The 18,155-nt window shown below is 34.2% G+C and overlaps 1 protein-coding gene across 2 annotated transcripts in view; it reads left to right on the top strand.

Annotated features, from left to right (window-relative positions):
• LRP1B (LDL receptor related protein 1B) overlaps positions 1-18,155 on the top strand; it is a 1,593,459-nt gene that overhangs the window by 1,327,027 nt on the left and 248,277 nt on the right. For both annotated transcript variants that reach the window (XM_032479383.1, XM_032479382.1), the window contains exons 44-46: positions 12,357-12,549; positions 13,174-13,299; positions 17,092-17,220. In XM_032479383.1, coding sequence (XP_032335274.1) covers positions 12,357-12,549; positions 13,174-13,299; positions 17,092-17,220 — 448 coding nt within the window. The remainder of the gene's footprint in view (positions 1-12,356; positions 12,550-13,173; positions 13,300-17,091; positions 17,221-18,155) is intronic.

Genomic DNA, 18,155 nt, shown 5'->3' with positions numbered 1-18,155 from the left:
TCTGACCAATTTCTGCCAATTGGTCTGCATCCCCCTTTCTCTGCTCTTACCTAGCTATCTTCCTGCTCTAACACAATCGTGCTTTAAGATTACTTATTCTTTGAATAAAATGCTCCTTAATGAATACAAAATGAGTTAACTCTGTATTACTGGCTCTGACAAATTATTAATACAGCATCCCAAACAGCTTTTTCTCTATTAGAGATTGATATAATTGATAAGGATATTGGTACTGACCCTTTTGATTGATTGATATAAGGATCCTTTTCAAATTTCTTCAATTGTGCTAGTGAAGTCTATTTCCCTAGACCAGGTTCCAGCCTGGACTACACATTGCAACTATTGTCATATTTTCTTATTTGTCTTTAATCTGAGACATTGTCCCCATTTTATTTTATTTTTTTCTCTTGACATTTTGAAGAATATTGTTTTGTCTTCTTTTTTGTTTGTTTGTTTTTAGAATATCCCTTAATGTGTATTTATTTGATGTTTCTTATGATTAAATTCTGGTTAACATTTTGGGGAGAGAAACTACAATAGTGATGTTGTCCCCTTTCAAGAGTACCATATCTAGATGAACATGATATTGAGATGTCCTATTAATGGTAATGTTAACTCTATCATCACTTGGTTTGATCACTAGGTTAAAGGGACAGACATCTAATTTCACTGTAAAGTTGCTTTTTTCCCTTATGAAATTAATAACTAGACCAGTGGAAAAGTCTTTGAATTTTAACATTTTTTTATGATTATTGTCTAAAGCAATTATTGTGGTATGCATCATGTGACAATTTTCTGTTTTAATCAATTCTTTTCTGCATTTATTAATTGGAAATCTGTTGTAAGGAAGAATTTTCCCTTGCCTGTCTCCCATTTATTTATTTATTATTTATTCAGTTATTTATGTCAGTGTTAATCATAGGAATTTATTTTATTGCATTCTGGCCATTATAATCTATTACTATTATTTGTTACTCAAAATCTTCCATATATGGCCTTTGAGAAGTCCTTCCTTTGAACACCAATGTCTTCTTGATCTGCTTCACCATTTGTGGGACAAGTCCTTACTGTCTGGCCCCACAAGTTATTCCAGGTTTATCTTGTACTTTTCCTGCCACAGAGTGTGTAATTTGTCTTGTTAAACAATTTGGTTTTTATTTAATTTTAATGTCTAATTTTTCATTCCTAGCATATGGAAATACAATTATTCTTTCTGTTCTCTGAACTTATTAGTTCTAGTAACTTTGTTTTATGATTCCTTAGAATATTCTACATATATGAGCCTGTCATCTGTGTCTTTGAACCAGAATCCAGATAAAGTCCATGTATTGTAAACAATTGATATGTCTCTTAAGTCTCTTCAATATAGGATCCCCTCCTATCTGTTATTTGGGAGACTTTGCAGTTTTTATGTTCTGGAAAACCAGGTCTTGTCTTGTAGAGTTTCAAAGTCTAGACTTACATGTTGCACACCATAGCGTGCTTAACATCTTCAGTTATCCTTTTGTTACCTGGACTTTGCCGTTAGATCTATCAGAATCATCACTGTATGTAAATATGTATATTTTTTGTTTTTGCAAGACTCCTACAGAGTGTTTTGTATACTTTTATCAAAAAGCATAACATGCATTATTTTTAGCGTAGTGTATTTTTTTGTTTTTTAAGAACAGAGATTGTGTTTTACTCATGTTTTTTATAGAAATGGCATAGGTAGTGGGTAAGGGCCAGGAATCAAACCTTGTCTCCACTACTTTTGTCATCTTTTTTCCCTTCTTTCTCTTCTTCTTTCTTCTTCTTGACATTTTAAAAAAGATTTATTGAAATATAATTTACATACCATACAATTCACCCATTTAAAATGTGTAGTAAAATGCCTTTTACTACATTCACAGAGTTGTGCCACCATCATCACAATTAATTTTAGAACATTTCCCTCACACAGTAAAGAAACCCTGTATCACTTAGCCATCAACCCCCAATCCCCATCCTCCCATCCCTAGGTAACCATGAATCTGCTTACTGTCTCTGTAGATTTGTCTATTCTGGATATTTACTGTAATAGAATCATACAATAGCTGATCCTTTGTGATTAGCTTCTTTCACTTAGCATAATGTTTTCCAGTTTCATTAATGTTACAGCATGCATCGATATTTCATTTCTTTTTATTGCTGAGGAATAGTCCACTGTATGGATGTACCACACTTTATTTATCCATTCATCATTCATTAGTTGATGGATGTTTGGGTTGTTTCCGCTTTTTGGCTTTTATGAATAGCACTGCAATGAATATTCATGTACAAATTTTAGTGTGGATATATATTATCATTTCTCTTTACCAAGTGATGTATCATATAGAAACTATGTTTAACCATTTGAGGTATTGTTAGACTGCTTTCTAAAGTGGTCGTACCATTTTACTTTCTTATCACTAATATATGAGGATTCTATTTCTCCACATCTTTGCCAAGACTTGTTATTATTTGTCTTTGGTTAATAATTATCTGAATAGGTATGAGGTAAGATCTAGTTGTGGTTTTGATTTGCATTTGCCTGAAGGCCAACCAATTCATTCTTTCATTCAACAGATATTTATTGATTGAGTGCACGTATATGCCCGATGCTGATCTAGGTGCTCAGCATTCATTGGTAAACAAAACAGATAAAGATCCCTACTTTCAGGAAGGTTATGTTCCGGCAGGAGAAGACAGGTAATAAGCAGTCAAGCTAATAAGTACAAAGTAGAGTGGCATAAAGGAATTGAATGTGACATAGTAGAAGTTTGCAGGTCATAGTGAGAAACTCAAGATAAACATCCCTCATTGAAAAAGTGATATTTGAGACAGTCCTTGGGGGGTGAACTGTTTGGCCATGTAGCTATTTTGGAGGCAGTGTCTCTGAGGCATAGAGAACAACCGATGAAGACCTTTATGTGCTTGGAATGTTTGAGACATAACCAGGAGGCCACTGTGGCCAGAACAGAGAGAACAAGTGAGCATGGAGGAGATTAGCAGGTGATAATTCCAGAGAGGTAACAAGGTGCCGGGTCACATAGGGCACTACAGACCACTTCGAGGATTTTGGAGGATCTTAAAAATATTAACATACACACTCACCTCAGAATGTAAGAAGAATGTTACTTTTACTCACTTTGTTTTTGTGTTTGTATTATTGTTAAATTGTTTTGAATTTCTGCTTCATCTAATAGCCTTCTATTGAATAAAATGAATTTTATCAGGACAATTTTCTAAAGCACATTTCTCAGTTTTAAGGATTATAGAAATTCAGATTTAACAACTGTGCATGACTTTGTAATTCTAAAAATAAACAACACTTTAAAAAAATTACCCAAGAAACTGATGACAGTGTTTGCTTCTGAGGAAAAATATGTGAGGTTGGAAGTTGGAGGTAGGAAGCAGTGTGTGCATAATTATTGTGATTGTTAAAAATAATTTGAATTCATTTTGTATGTAAATTAACTCCAGTGAAGTTGATTGAAAAAGAAAACAATATGCATGGTGAGGAAGATGTGTATCAGAAAGTAGATGCTGTCATGCAGCTAGGTCCTACAGTAGTTTTGTTTTACTGTGTTTTTTATTTTTTAATTATGTCTTTTAATTTGCTTAACAAGAGGAACTTTAGGATGATATTACAACATATTTATGAAAATTCAAATACATTTTAATAACTTACCTTGCCACCATTACATATACACTTATGAATGTTTCCATATTTATTAAAGTAAGCCTGGAGTAGCCTGTACGTGTATGATATTTTTAAAGTACAGTATATCGAAAATATAACAACATTACACATTATATTATGATTTTATATAAATAAAATTTATATATTCTATAAATAAAATGGTTAAGTAAACATTTTGGATATAACCTTCAATCAAAAATCTTTTGTCACTTTGTCAAAGTGATATTTACCAAATTAAATGAGGTTTGATTTCTAAATTTGGTTTGCTTGTTTTGGCTAGTAATCATGAGAATGTTCAGAACAGCATGAATATTCCTCTCCCTACACACAGAACAAAGATCCTGGATTTCTAGAACTGTAAATCTTGCAACTACTCAATGTAACTCCATCACTTGCAGTTCTAATACTGAAGGTGATAGGAGTTTCAAGACAGCCAGGGCCCATGTCATATGACTTGCTTCATTAAAATCACTGCTTGTCAGTTTTACCTTAAAATTAATACGTGGGCATAATAACCTTTGTAACCCTTAGTAAAACTTTCCAGTTGATGTGAGCAAAAGGTAAAACAGAACTCAAGAATTTTGCCAAAGCAGACATCAGTTCTACGTCTAAGCATAGGCTTAATGAGGTGGTAAGCTGAGAAGCTGAAAAAGTATTGCATTTACAAATGGAAGACTATTCTAAAACAAGCTTTAAAAAATAAGAATGAAACTCAAAGGGTATTTAAGATTCTAAACCTACCTTTACAAGCCTATTTAAATCTTACTGCATTCATGCAACGATAGTTACTTCTAACATTTATGAAAAGCTTACTGCGTAACCATGCTAAGTATTTTATGAGTATCACTAAACATCTTTCTGAAATTTTATGATAAGTATTAATTCTGCTTTTTTTATTTTAAAGATGAGGAAAGAGAGGCCTGGAGAAGTGAAATAACAAGCCCCAGGTCGCACAATAGGAGGACATGCTAGACATGATCCCACACATTCTGACTCCAGAGCCCAGGCTGATCATCCTAGGCTATGCTTTCTTTTTACATGTAGTAAGTGTTCATCTGTTTCTGGCCTTTCCCTTGACAGTTGTATTCACATACATGTTTACTGAAAAACATTCATGCATTAAAATGACCATCCTTTTGTGCAGGACCATTTTTAAACTTATTAACAATGTAGCATTTAAAACAATATTTAATTTTTGTTTGTTAGTAAATCATAATTTGAAAAATTAAAACTGACAATTCAGTATGACTTGGACATATGAGGTTCTGATTTAACAAATACTACTTTGACTAGCTCGTCACTTCTACTAAAATACTGAAAAGGAGAGTTGTATTTAGACAATGTCTAGGGAGTAACAATATTGAAATATTTACCAAAGGCATGAATATGATCCCAAGAAGATTGTGTCTACTGTTCTTCAGTAAAATATAAACGTTGGTAATAGCATTTTATTAACAAAAATTTTATCTTTCTGTATATTAGCAAATAAAGTACAAAACTGTTCAAAGTTCTTATAAATTCACATTAAAAAATGAAGAGGAAGAAATAGACACAAACCTGGGGGAAATGGTTTTTTAATCACCCATTGTAACTTACTGATTTGATCAATAAATAATCATTGAATGTTAAATATGTTCTATTCTATTTGTCTATGGATAAAAATCCATTTATCTACAAATAAAATACAAGCTTTTATGGTATCCTCTGATGAGTGTTATAAGGACTGTGTGTAAAAACTGTCTGGATGTGAGAAGAAGCCGTTTTGCTTCGGGCAGTTGGGAAGGGATTCCCAAAGGAGGTCCCTCTTGAATTGGGTCTCATGATCAATGATTCTGGAAGGAATTTAAAGCAGAGGAAACTAACTGAAACATATTTAGATTTTTAAAAATTTTTATTCTTTATTGATACAAATCAGCTTATGAATCTCAAAATGCCTAAATATATCTAAATCAGAATTTTGGATGAGCTATAACTTTAATAACTGTAATCATACATGAAACCAAGACAGTCATGTTAGAAATTTGTTCAAATTCCATTCAGGAATGGCTGTAACAGTTCAGGAATATCTTTTTCTTTTTTTTTTTTCCTCATTAGTCTTCTGTTTGACCCATGGGAATATTTCATCCATCTTCTTTCCTTGGGAAAGGAGCTGAGTCATTGGCTTTTACTATCCCATTTTACAGATTAGGAAACTGAGTTCCAAGAAGCCAAAAAGCTATCCAAGGAGAAATAATGAGTCTCAGAATGGGGTTCTTTCTACTACCTCTCTCAGGCGTATCTACCAGATCTTTTCTCCATCCTCCTTCTCTTGGTCTCTTCGCCCTGGAGGCTTATATAGGTGATCGAATATCCTCTGGCCTTTGGTTGCACTTGATCAACAGAGAAAGTAGAAAGAGAGAATGTAAAATCAGAGTAATTCATTCTCTAATCTCTCTGCAGGAAGGGTTTGCTTCTCTAACAGAGGCTGTTAACTCCTCTCACACAAGAGGCAGTCTTTTAGATGATTGTTTTGAATGTTCTTTTCAAATTTGGTTGAACTTTAATGACTTTTAGATGTATTTGTTCTGCTAACTCACTCAGGCAAGTTAAATCTAGCCATCTATTTTTGAATATTTTTCAGTTTTAAGCTGCTGATTTACCACATCCTCGTTCTCTCCGAGGCTGAAGCAACTGCAGTTGTTTCTTTGCAATCTGTAACACTTTATCATGCCTGGCCCTGGCAGGGGCCAAGTTGTCAATTCTCATAATGACCATTTATGATCTTGTCAGTGAGACAATCAGCTGGGGTGTTTTGGAAGCCTCCTGTTTGCTTGGCTTTTAAATTGTTTGGTTTAACATTTAGCATCTGGGTTTTGGAAATATGTTGTCTGGCTTATAAAACTGAGTATTTCTTTATTCCTTGATTAGTCCCAGTGTTTCTACCAACAAAGCACCAGTGAAATTTCAAGGTAGGAAAGGCATATTTTTAGTGACTAAATTTGTGACACATAACTTCAGGTCAATGTGGATTACCAATTTAATTGTCCAGCCGTGAGGACACACGTGAGATTAAGTGACTGTGTCAAGAAATGCATTTTCTGAATGAACATGATTATTTTGAAACATGAACCTATTTACAGGTTCAAAGTGGAAGTGCCTCAAAACTGTGCCATGATGGTGTGTTACCATATAACACGGTAGAGTGCAGTTTATGATGACAAAGCTTCTGCATCGTACATAAAGGTGCTGATTACACGTGCAAGGGGCAGCATTTATGAAATTATGATAAAAATGTTTAACATGGAGATGAGAAAGTGTAATTTAGTGGATTTCACTTCTGTTTTCCACATGGAACTCTAACTAGTGAAATAAGATGTCTAAAGTCAGCTCAATTCTCAGTGGAACCTGTTGTACCCTGTGAAAGTGATGTGCATAATTACAGACTGAGTTTAATGTTGCTCTTTCCCCCTTTCTCTATGACAGCAGAAGTAGAGAAGTAAACTACTGGGCTCATTCAGTATTGAAATTTATGAAAGTTGCTATATTCAAAATGACTTTTGGTAACAACACAGAAGAACTTTCATTGTCATGAGAATAACTGCTCCTTATCCATAAAAAAACAACTGTTTTTATTTGTCTAACTAATAAAGTTCATTTTCCATTTTTAGTGATTCAACAATGTTTACTGTCTATTTCATTCATGCAAAATATGATAATGAATTGAAAAGGGGGATCAGAGAAATTACTCCAGCCCCCAACTTGAAGGAGCATAGATTTAATAATAAGACAGCACATATGCAGCTGCTAATAACAATTTCTCCGGTTCCTTTAATGAAGACAGATTTTATATATAAGATTTAATTTAGATCTTAGTTGCTTTGGGTTTGAAATAGCCTCAAAGCATTGAGTAAATCTGGGACCCTGGGCTGATCACATAAGCATGTTAAGCTTCAGTCCTCATCAATAAAATGTGGATTGAAATAGTGTCTACCACATAGGTTATTGATACATAAAATACATACACATCCTGTTCATTGTAAGCATTCATGACATGTTTCCTCTTTACTAAAGTAAAGTAAATTGACTTTACTTACAACTGAAGAAACTTTGGAGTGTTCGTGTGCCTGTCACTTTAAGTTTCGGAATCTTCCTCCTGCTAGGGAAAGAAGAGGAAGCTGGACAAATCATCTGCATAGAAGTGGGTAGAGGAATGAAATGAAGAGGGTAGAGGAGTGAAGTGTGTAGAGAAGATAGGTGGAGAAAGGCCCCAATCAATGCCAAAATATTTCCTTTGTGTTGTGATTTTCAAACAAGATTTCTAAAACCCTTTAGGGCAGCCAGACCAAAGGGCAGGCTTGGTCAGGTGCACTGCAAAAGCCTCATAACTCAGAAGCACGCTTAAGCTATGGCTGGTGCTTGGCCCCTTCCAGGACCTGGACTGGAGAGCTGACCCAGGGTAGCCATGAGCTCCCCATAATCTTTGCATGAATTTGGGGATGAACTGGGAAATATAAGGGACAATGAAACTACATCCCTTGAGAGTAAGCAGCAAATGTACACTTAGTGCGTTATTACCCATTTCAATTCTGGGGTAGCACTGGATGCAATGTAGGGTGAAAAAATCAGTGACAGTAGAAATGGTATTTTATTATGTCCCCTCCCACCCTTCTGCTTGCTGCTACTCGACTTCCTTTTACTATTTTTCTCCTCTTGTTCTCACAACAATGTTACTATCAGAAAGTAGCCATCAGTAGGAGAGACAGACTGTAGTGGGTTTACCTCATTTTGCCTGGCGCCAGACGTGTCATCAACTTACCTGTAAGTGAGAACAAAAGCATATGCTCTGATACTGATCTGTAAAGGAAAAAGTAAAATAAATATATATTTAATCCAAAGTGATAAGTATTTCTATTTGGTAAGATTATTTATTTTGTTTTTACACTTTTCTCTATTTTACAATTCTTGCTTTTTAGTGTGGTTTCCCAGACAGCAGCATCAGCAACACCTGGAAGTTTGTTAGAAATAAAAAATCTCAGATTCCATTCCTGACCTAGTGAGTCAGAGTATGAATTTTAACAAAATCCCAAAGTGAACTGCATGCACATTAAACCTTGAGAAATATAGCTCTACAGAATGGAAATTACTTGTTTACTCAGAATAAAAATGAAGTAATTGTTTTTTATAGAAGGGTAATTACCAGTTAATTTGGAATGAATGAGGGAAGATTTAGGAAATCAGGAAGATGACACTGTTAATTACCTTATAATAATTTAGAGTTTGATATAGGATGGAAGAAAGAGAGAGGACTTATTATTTAGATTACCACATTCTCAAGATGATCCGTTTTCTCCAAACCATATCAATTTTAGTGGTCAGTAAATAATTTAATCCTAGAATGTATTAATTCCTAGGAAGGCTAAATGTGTAGCACTAGGAAGGGTGACTTAAATCAGCACTCACATGTCAGTTGTGTTAAGTCTTCCAAATATTTGTTTCTTCATGACCATTCCCATGTAGCCATCATTCTGATTACAGGGAAAAGTACCTAACTGGGTCGCTGCTTGGCATACTTACTAAGACCAAAGGATCAAATTGATATATTTATTTCTACAACAATATTCCTATTGAGGTTTCTTAATTTGATTTTTATATAAAAATAATTATTTTATAATAGATCCGGAGGCAAAAATTATACAAATTAATAGCAAACTTTTCTGTGACAGCTAAATTAAACAAAATAATATATATGGCAATATAAACTGTTGAAAGCATTTTTACATATATCTTATAACAATCCTATGAAGTTGTTGAAACAGGTTTAATCAGGCCCATCTTAGAGAAAAGGAAACTAAAATTTACAAAAAAGTGAAACATCTTCCCCAAATGCACTCTGCTCAAGAACGACCACACTGCCATTGGAACGTAGGCCTTCTGAGCCCTTTCCATTATACCCGAAGGATTTCTAAAATGGAGATGACTGAGTAAATTCTGTGATTTGCGAATATGTTTTCATAGTTTGTGGCTTATCTTTCATTGTCTTACCACTGTCATTTGAAGAGTAGTTTTATATTTTGATTAAGTTCAACTTATCGGTCCTTTTAACAGATCATGCTTTTGACGTCATATGTAGGAAATCTTTGCCTAACTCAAGGTCATAAAGATTTTCTCCCATGTTTTCCTCTAGAAGTTTTATATTTTATATTTAGGTTTATGATCTATTTTCAGTTAATTTTTGTACATTGATGACAGTTCTTTTATTTTTGCATATGTATATTCACTTGTTCAACTATCATTTGTTGAAAAAAATTGTCCTATTTCTCTGAAAAGCTTTTGCCCTTTTGTTGAAAATTAGTCTTCCATATACATATAGATATGTTTGTGAACTTTCCTGCATTGTTGATGTATTTCTCTATCCTTTGCAATACGATACTCTCTTGTTAACAGTAAATTTATAATGTCTTGAAACAGGATAGAGTGACGCCTTCAGCTTATTTTTTTCATTATTTTTGCTATTCGAGGATTTTTTGCATTTCTACATGAATTTTGAGATCACCTTGTCAATTTTTAAATAATATCTTCAGGATTTTTATTGGGATTAGATATAATTTATCATTTGACACTATTAAATCTTATGAATCATGAGTAAGACATATCTCTTTATTTAGGTTTGTGTTAATTTCTCTTAGTAATATTTCACATTTTGGGGATTCCGATATATATTTTTTCATACTTATTGCTAAATATTTCATATCTGTTGATGGTACTACAAAAGTCTTTTTTTAATTGTTTAATTCTGTATTGCTAGTATATAGAAATACAGTTCATTTTTATAGCAATCTTGTATCCTACAACCTTTCTAAATTTATGAGTTCAAGCAGGTTTTTTTGTAGATTCTATTGAAATTTTTGTCACATGCAAATAAATGCTATTTAACTTCCCTTGCCTCCCCACCTCCCCAAACTGAATGCTTTTTATTTTTGTTTTCTTGCCTTATAATACTGGCTAGAAATTTAGGACAATTTTGGGTAGAAGTAGTGAAAATGATAATTCTCATTTGTAGTTTTATTTCTATTCAAATATCTATTCTGAGTTTTTATCAGAAATGAGTATTAGATTCAACCAATAAATTCTCTGCACTCATTGAAATCTTCACATGACCTTTTTTTTTGTTTGTTAGTATAGTAAATTACACTAACAGGCTTTTAAAATATTGAATAAATCTGTATTCCTGGGGCAAATCCCACTTCATCATTATGTGTTATCTATTTTATTGATTTCAAAGAATCATTTTTTATTGATTTTCCTCTGGTATTTCCCTATCTTGTATTTCCTTGATTTCTCTTCCAATTTTTATTTTGTTTTCCTTTCTCTATTTTGGATTTAACTTAACTTCTCTTCTACTTTCCTAAGGTGGAAGCTGAGGTCATTGAATTGAGACTTTCCTTCTTTTTTATCTTTTTTTCCATAGTAGCTTACTGGTAGAATTTTTCATATTATCATTAAAATTCCTGAGCTTTATTCGGAAAACAGTTAAGCTACTAGGAAATAGTTTGATTCTTTCAGGACTTGCTCTTAAGGTTTGATAGACTGGATAGCACAGAGTTAGGTTGATTATTCCCCACTGCCAAGGAAAGACACTTCCAAGTACTTTACTCAGAGTCCTGTGAATTAGGAAGTTTTGAGTCTTGTTGGCATTAACAAGTGTCATTCTTGGACCCGTGTGAATTTTGAGAACTCTTCACCCTAATCCTTTTGCAAGGCTCTTTCACCAGCTTGGAGTAGCTGTCTCACGTGTATGCACATGTGCTTGGTATTCGGGTTAATATTCCAGGGAATCCCTGTTCAGATATCCAGAGTTCTTTCTCTGTTACATTCTCTTCTCCTCGTGAGATCTAACCACATTGTCCACTCCACCCCCGTAGTAACTCTCAGCTCTACCCACTCAGAGAGTTCCCTGGGCTCTGCTTGGTTCCTCCTGGAATATCTCTTAGGCTGTAAACTGTGGAGGTTTTGGGACTCACTCAGATTATTTCCTGTTACTTAGGAATCACTGTGCTTCCTTACCTGGTATTCAGTGTGGTAAAAAGCCTCGTTTTATGTATTTTGTTCAGTTTTAGTGTTTTATTGATAAGGAAATTCTAGTCTCTTTTACTTCATCTTGGTCTGAGTGAAAGTTTTTGGTCTTTGCTTTTAAACTTTTATTGCCAATACATCTATAGCTGGTTAAATCATTCATGCTGTAAATTTCCTAAAGGAATAACCTGGATCAAATTGTTCTTTGTATTCTGTATATAGTTCTGAGAGCTTAATGAGTGTTGACTATAGTGATTTTTTAATAAACATAAACAAATTTTAGTAATAATAGTTAATCTCGTATTTTTGTCTTGATTTTGGTTTATAATACTAAAAATATACAGTTGTTTATAGAAACTGAATGATTATTAAATAGAAATATACTTCAGAATATTAAGTAAACACATTACAAAAGCAAAGAATGATTAAGAAATTTAAAATAAGCCATAAAGTATGTTATGGGAATACATTTAGTGAAATATATTTTTATTTGAGAATTTCAATTGATTAAAGTAAGCTAATCTTAATTCCCCCTTTTTTAAAGCAAAAATTGATGTGGATACTTTTGTCTTAAAAAATATGATATTTTACTTGTTTCCAGGTGATTGTCAAATCTGGGCCAGGGACTTTCCTCAGTCTGGCTGTTTATGACAATTATATCTTCTGGTCTGACTGGGGAAGAAGAGCTATCCTGCGTTCCAACAAGTACACAGGAGGAGATACAAAAATTCTTCGTTCTGATATTCCACATCAGCCAATGGGAATCATAGCTGTTGCCAATGACACAAATAGCTGTAAGTTACAAGAGAAAGCAATTTTTTTCCCTTAATTATATAATCTCTCAAAAATGTATCCATGTTTTCTAGTTATACTTTGTTGGATTGTGTTTTCTTACTGTTCCTGAGATGAGTGTTCAGGCTTTGACTATCCAATATATTGAAATTATCTAAAAGTTTGTGGAAACCTTAATGTATCACCAGAGGAACAATTCATTTTTAAATATTTGATTCTGGAATACTATTTCTCACTTGCTCACTCCTCATATTGTTGAACATTTAAATCAAGTGGTTTCCAAGAAAATAATTTGTTGATAAACAAGCCTTGCATCTACCTTAAAATTAATCACTGGAATATATACAAACTTGCAGTTTCCAATATGAGTATGATTTCTAGAGGTACTAGTTCATTGAATGCCATGGCATCCTTGACAAGTGTGTTAGAAAATGTAGAGATTTGTCACATATTTATAAAATGTTCTTATCTTTCAGAATGTTTGGGTGTTCAGAAGTCCTGAATCTTCCTTGTTCATGAGCTATCTTTGAGACACTGAGGCTGTCTAGCAGTTTACTGTTAATCTATGTCCAGCATCAAATAGAAACTCAATAAGAATTGTTACCAATAAACCCTCTTCATCACAGGTGAACTTTCTCCATGTGCATTATTGAATGGAGGTTGCCATGACCTATGCCTTTTAACTCCTAATGGAAGAGTAAATTGTTCCTGCAGGGGAGATCGAATACTGCTAGATGACAACAGATGTGTGAGTAAGTAAAAAGAATCGAAATGTGATAAGACATAACTGCTCAGAATGGCCCATGTGGACACTGAAATTGTTTTAGTGTATTTATGAACTTGTGCTCTCCTCCACTGTTAGAAGCCCAGTTGGCTTATCTTTCTTTTCTAAAAAGAACTCAGTTTACCACTCTGCTCATAGCACCATGTGATAGGGAATGATAACCAGAGTGACAAATGTTGTGTTCCCTTGACTGTGGACGCGAAGGTGTTGGAATCACTAGAGAAACACCTGCTGCACGGTGGTCACCTGGAAACCTGCAGTCATGACTTTGAGAACTCAGTCAATAGCAGAATTAACTGAAACTGAAATAAACCAGGCGGTAGCTCAGTAGCTCGGTAGGAAACCCACTCACAGTCCGTCACAGTATGTAAATGAGCAAGAATGGCTCGTGCGGCGTATTTGTAATCATTTCCAAGCTGTTAATTAAGAATGTAACATTGCAGCCTTGCATGGTGTTTATACCTCCCGAAGGCATTACAATCTTTAATTAGTACCATTACAGTATACTCTTATTAACAGCTAAGTTTCTAACACCGTCTCCACTATAAATACAGGTTCAAGTGTTCCAATATTGGCATGAAAAATTAGCCAGCAACACAAAAGGGTTAATTTCTCTTTAACATTAAGACTATTTGTGAGTAAGAAAGACAAGAGAGAAGCATCTTTCTTGGAAACTGATGAACTCACTCTTAGGATCTGTCAATTTTTGACATTTTTTTCTCCTCATCTGTATCCTCATCTTGTATCTTTCATCTTAGAAAACCAGTAGAGCTGGGTATGTCTATATCATAAAAATAAGTATCATAAGCTATACGTATTTTTCATCTTTGTTTTTAGTCTTTTTTTGGTCGTTATCTACCAGGAAGATCTTGTCTTTTGCTTGTTCTTTGTTTTAATACAAGCACTTTGACATCATTTTCTTTATCTTGAAAACTACTGTTCCAATTGCAAGAACTTATACATGTTTTCTCACTTTGCAAATTGATACCACGACCCAAAAGGGCATCCCTTAGCTGAAGAAGTAAAAGACTTATTTAAGAATGTGCCAAAGCAAACAAGGGAATGATGGTTAGTGAACTTTAAATGAAGATAGCCAATTTCAATAATTCGGGCCACAAATTCCCATTTTTCTTGATCACCTAACACTTCCCTGAATTGCACAGGCAATTGCTTAAACTCTTTCAGTTTGCCTTTGTGGTTTCAGCTGTAATGGTCTGGATCTGATGCCATCTGTAAGCCTGCAATGTTAGCCATGCGTTAGAATCACTCATGTTTCTTTCTCAGGTCGCTACAGGCCGGCAGTAAACCAATGCCTTTAGTCAAAACAGCAAGGCTTGTTGGTATACAGTGGATGCCGGTCCTTGCTGCAAAATAGATTAGATACATCTGTCTCTACTAAGGCACCTGCTTCTCTCTATTGGTGAGAGGGAATGAATCAGATAGAAAACTATTGTTTTAAACAAGCACAGTTGTATTCACATGGAGCTCTAGAGAGGTATTGGATTCCTCAGAAGTGACAGATCTTTATAGAAGCATTTTGTATCTTGTGGATTCATATTGAAATCCTGTGGTCCAGCAGAGAGATTGAAAAGTAACTCCTGGCTTCTTCTTGTCAAATCCATCTTTGGGAAATGAGGATGTTTCTGGCAAGTCTGTGTCTACATCTGAATTAGTTCACTCAGAGCAGTTTTGGAATGTTAATGGCAGCATTACAGGGGTAAAAGGTCATTTACTAACACCGACCAGAGGGCAAGGAGGGGAAAACCATTTGTTCTTATAACTCTTGACAAAAAGATTAGATAATTCCATTTGGCACAACATTGCTAACCTTATTAACACCCATAACAGAAATAAGAATAGCAAATATAATTAGATAAAACAATTACCTTGTAAAGAAAATAGAGGACAGCTGAACTACATTTTTGTTTCTAGAAAGAAGCAGAAAATACTCAGTACCGTTTCATCAAATCAACATACCTAAGCAAGAATTGTCCTCATATGATTTTGTTTTTGCATAATAAACCATAGCTATCATGAATAATTTTTGTTTTTTACCCTCAAAGCACAATGATTACAAAGCAAAATATGGCATTTTCCATCATAACAATTAGTTTTCATTGGAAATGAGAAGTTAAACAGGATGTGTTTAAAATAGACAAAATAAGTTGAGAATGCTAATAGACTCTCAGTAAGTGGATGAGTTTCGTTCAGTTCGTGGTCCAAGGTGATTGTGTGCAGCAAAGTCAGCACTCTCCTTAACACACGTTTTGTTAAAGTTAATGGTGTTTTTGGATTCTTAATTCTTTTTTACTTTATCTAAAATGGCATTCTACCTTAGTGACTGGCCGTTGAAGTTTCGACTGCACCAAGAAAAATAAAATTATCTTTGGAGAGGGTTGCTGTCATTGAAAGAGTTCAATTAGAAGTCATAGATGTAGATAGATAGATAGATATTCTATTAAAATGAGTTAAACTCTAAAAATAATGAATAAATAAAACATTGGAAATTTCAAATAGTATTAGTGGCTGTTTAATTGAATATTCCTGAAATAAATCTTTAAAAAATTACAGTAAATTATAAAATTAAGCTATGTTTTCTACATTAGTAGGGATAAATAAATTCTAATTACTCCAACATAATTAATACGACTGAATTTCACTGTAAAATTATTCAACAAGCAATGGAGTGAGTACAAGCAAGCAAACAGCACATAATACAACCAAAACATTGCATTCCAAACGTTTTCTAATAAATCTATTATTTAAGAATAAAAATAAGTCTGTTTTCTTCAAGACAGATCTTTCTAAAACAGGGGTCACATCCCCACATTCCAAGGATGAAACCTAGCTGTAGAAAAGCTTTTTTGTACTTGGTGACTGTGGGCCTGTTCTCACAAATTGGGCAAACCACATAAATACTCAGGATTTTAATGTCTTATGAAAATCTGGAGATTTAGCAGTGGGACCGTGCTGGCAGTGGTCACTTGGAGCCCAGAAGTATCTGATGTATATGCTTTCCAGTTTATCATTGTCCTCCACCAGCTCATCCTAGAGATTCCTATGCTTTTCAGGGAGTAGGTGCTGGCCACGCATGGCAGGAGGAGAGGGTCTGTTCCCTGGTTCTCCCCATGGGTAGAGCAAGAGGCTGATGAGAATAATGTTATTAATTCCAGCATTTCTGAATGATAGAAGCTGCTATAGTGATTTTTTCTGCAGGTAGTTAGGGAGGAAGACTAGTTGGATGTAGGATTTAAGTAAGATGAGTCAAGTTGAGTATTCAAAAATGAGAACTTTACAAACTAGAAAATTTCAATATAATGAAGAATGTATAAGAGATTTCAATAAGAAAACACAAAAAGACTCTCAGTATGTACCAGTATGTACAGGGCTTATTTAACTGGCTCTTTTTAAAAATTTATTTGTAAGATAGACAGCTAAGCAGGACACATAGTCACTCAAATTTAAGCCCCTCCTTCTCTCCGCACATGTGCAGTCACCAAATAATTAGCAAAATATACAAGCAGGCATAAAAGAAAAATGAAGTCAGGCAACTCCCCAAAAATTTACAAAAGGAGAGTAAAAACAGCAACAACATTTCCCCTTTTATTTTTATAAAGAAATGCCATAAACCATTGCCCGTTATTAGTTTTATAGTTAGAGTAATTTTAGCTTATTTTTATAATTAAGATTAAGGGAAATAATTTTTATGGCATCAAAAATATTTGTTATTGCATAAAACATTGACTTTTTTTCCTTTTAGCTAAAAATTCCTCCTGCAACATTTATTCAGAGTTTGAGTGTGGAAATGGAGAGTGTATTGACTATCAACTCACTTGCGATGGCATTCCTCATTGTAAGGATAAATCAGATGAAAAACTGCTCTACTGTGGTAAGTGTCCTATATGTGATTTGTTCACTCCAGAGAGAAGTTTGTAGTTCTTTTTGTAGTTTTTGGTGTGATTGTCTCCACTTGGTTTATATGTGTGATTTCCTTAATGCCTCTTATTAACGTGTAGATCTAAGGCAATTGATTCAGTTTTGCCTTGTTCAAATGGGGCACCACATTTCCTATCCAATACACATAATATTCATTGAAGAATTTCCTCATGGTTTTCCATCCATGAAGTACAAGTTAAATGTAGCAGGAGCCTTTCTTTTGAGCTGCCTAGTTATTTGTCATGAACAATAGGTTTTAGGCTTATATTCCCCAAAATGCAAGTCAGAAATATTAGTTATTGGTAGATATTGCAAGTTTACTTTGCAGCAAAGTTTCACCATCAGTCAGTAACATATTGTTGTGTTGATATCAAAGTCTTACTCACTCTATTTTTTGCTGCTAGGACTGCCCCAGGTCTAGCGTCCTTAGGTATAAAGTCTGATTGCTTTAGCCATTGTCCTCGTCAAGTATGGAATGCCACCAGCTGTGCCTCTGTAGGTGACACCAGTGGTAGCTAACTTTCCCCGCTCCCTTGGGAGTAGAGATTGGCTTTTGGTTCCTAGAAAGCAACTGATACTTGCTTTTGTTGCAGCATTTTTTCTGGAATTTTTTGTCTGTGCAATCATTAATAGTTATTGTAGAGTTGATTCAGATGATTTCTAAATTGGTCTGGTTTATTTTTGTGCTGTAATGTAATAGTACTGGGATTATATGCTCTGCAAACTTTAGGGATCTGTGTTTGAAATGACTCTATTTGATTTCTCTTTTTCTCCTTTGTTTTATTATCTGGGTAATAATTATACCTAAATAATCAAAGAAAAGTTAAAACAAGAAGAAGATGAAGTTTGAGAAATTCACAGGCATTTCTCTCACTCGCATTGCAGGGT

This window comes from Camelus ferus, chromosome 5, assembly GCF_009834535.1.
Source record: "Camelus ferus isolate YT-003-E chromosome 5, BCGSAC_Cfer_1.0, whole genome shotgun sequence".
Taxonomy (NCBI): Eukaryota; Metazoa; Chordata; class Mammalia; order Artiodactyla; family Camelidae; genus Camelus; species Camelus ferus.
The sequence above is the reverse complement of the archived record's forward strand: the minus strand, read 5'-3'. Positions and strand labels throughout refer to the sequence as shown.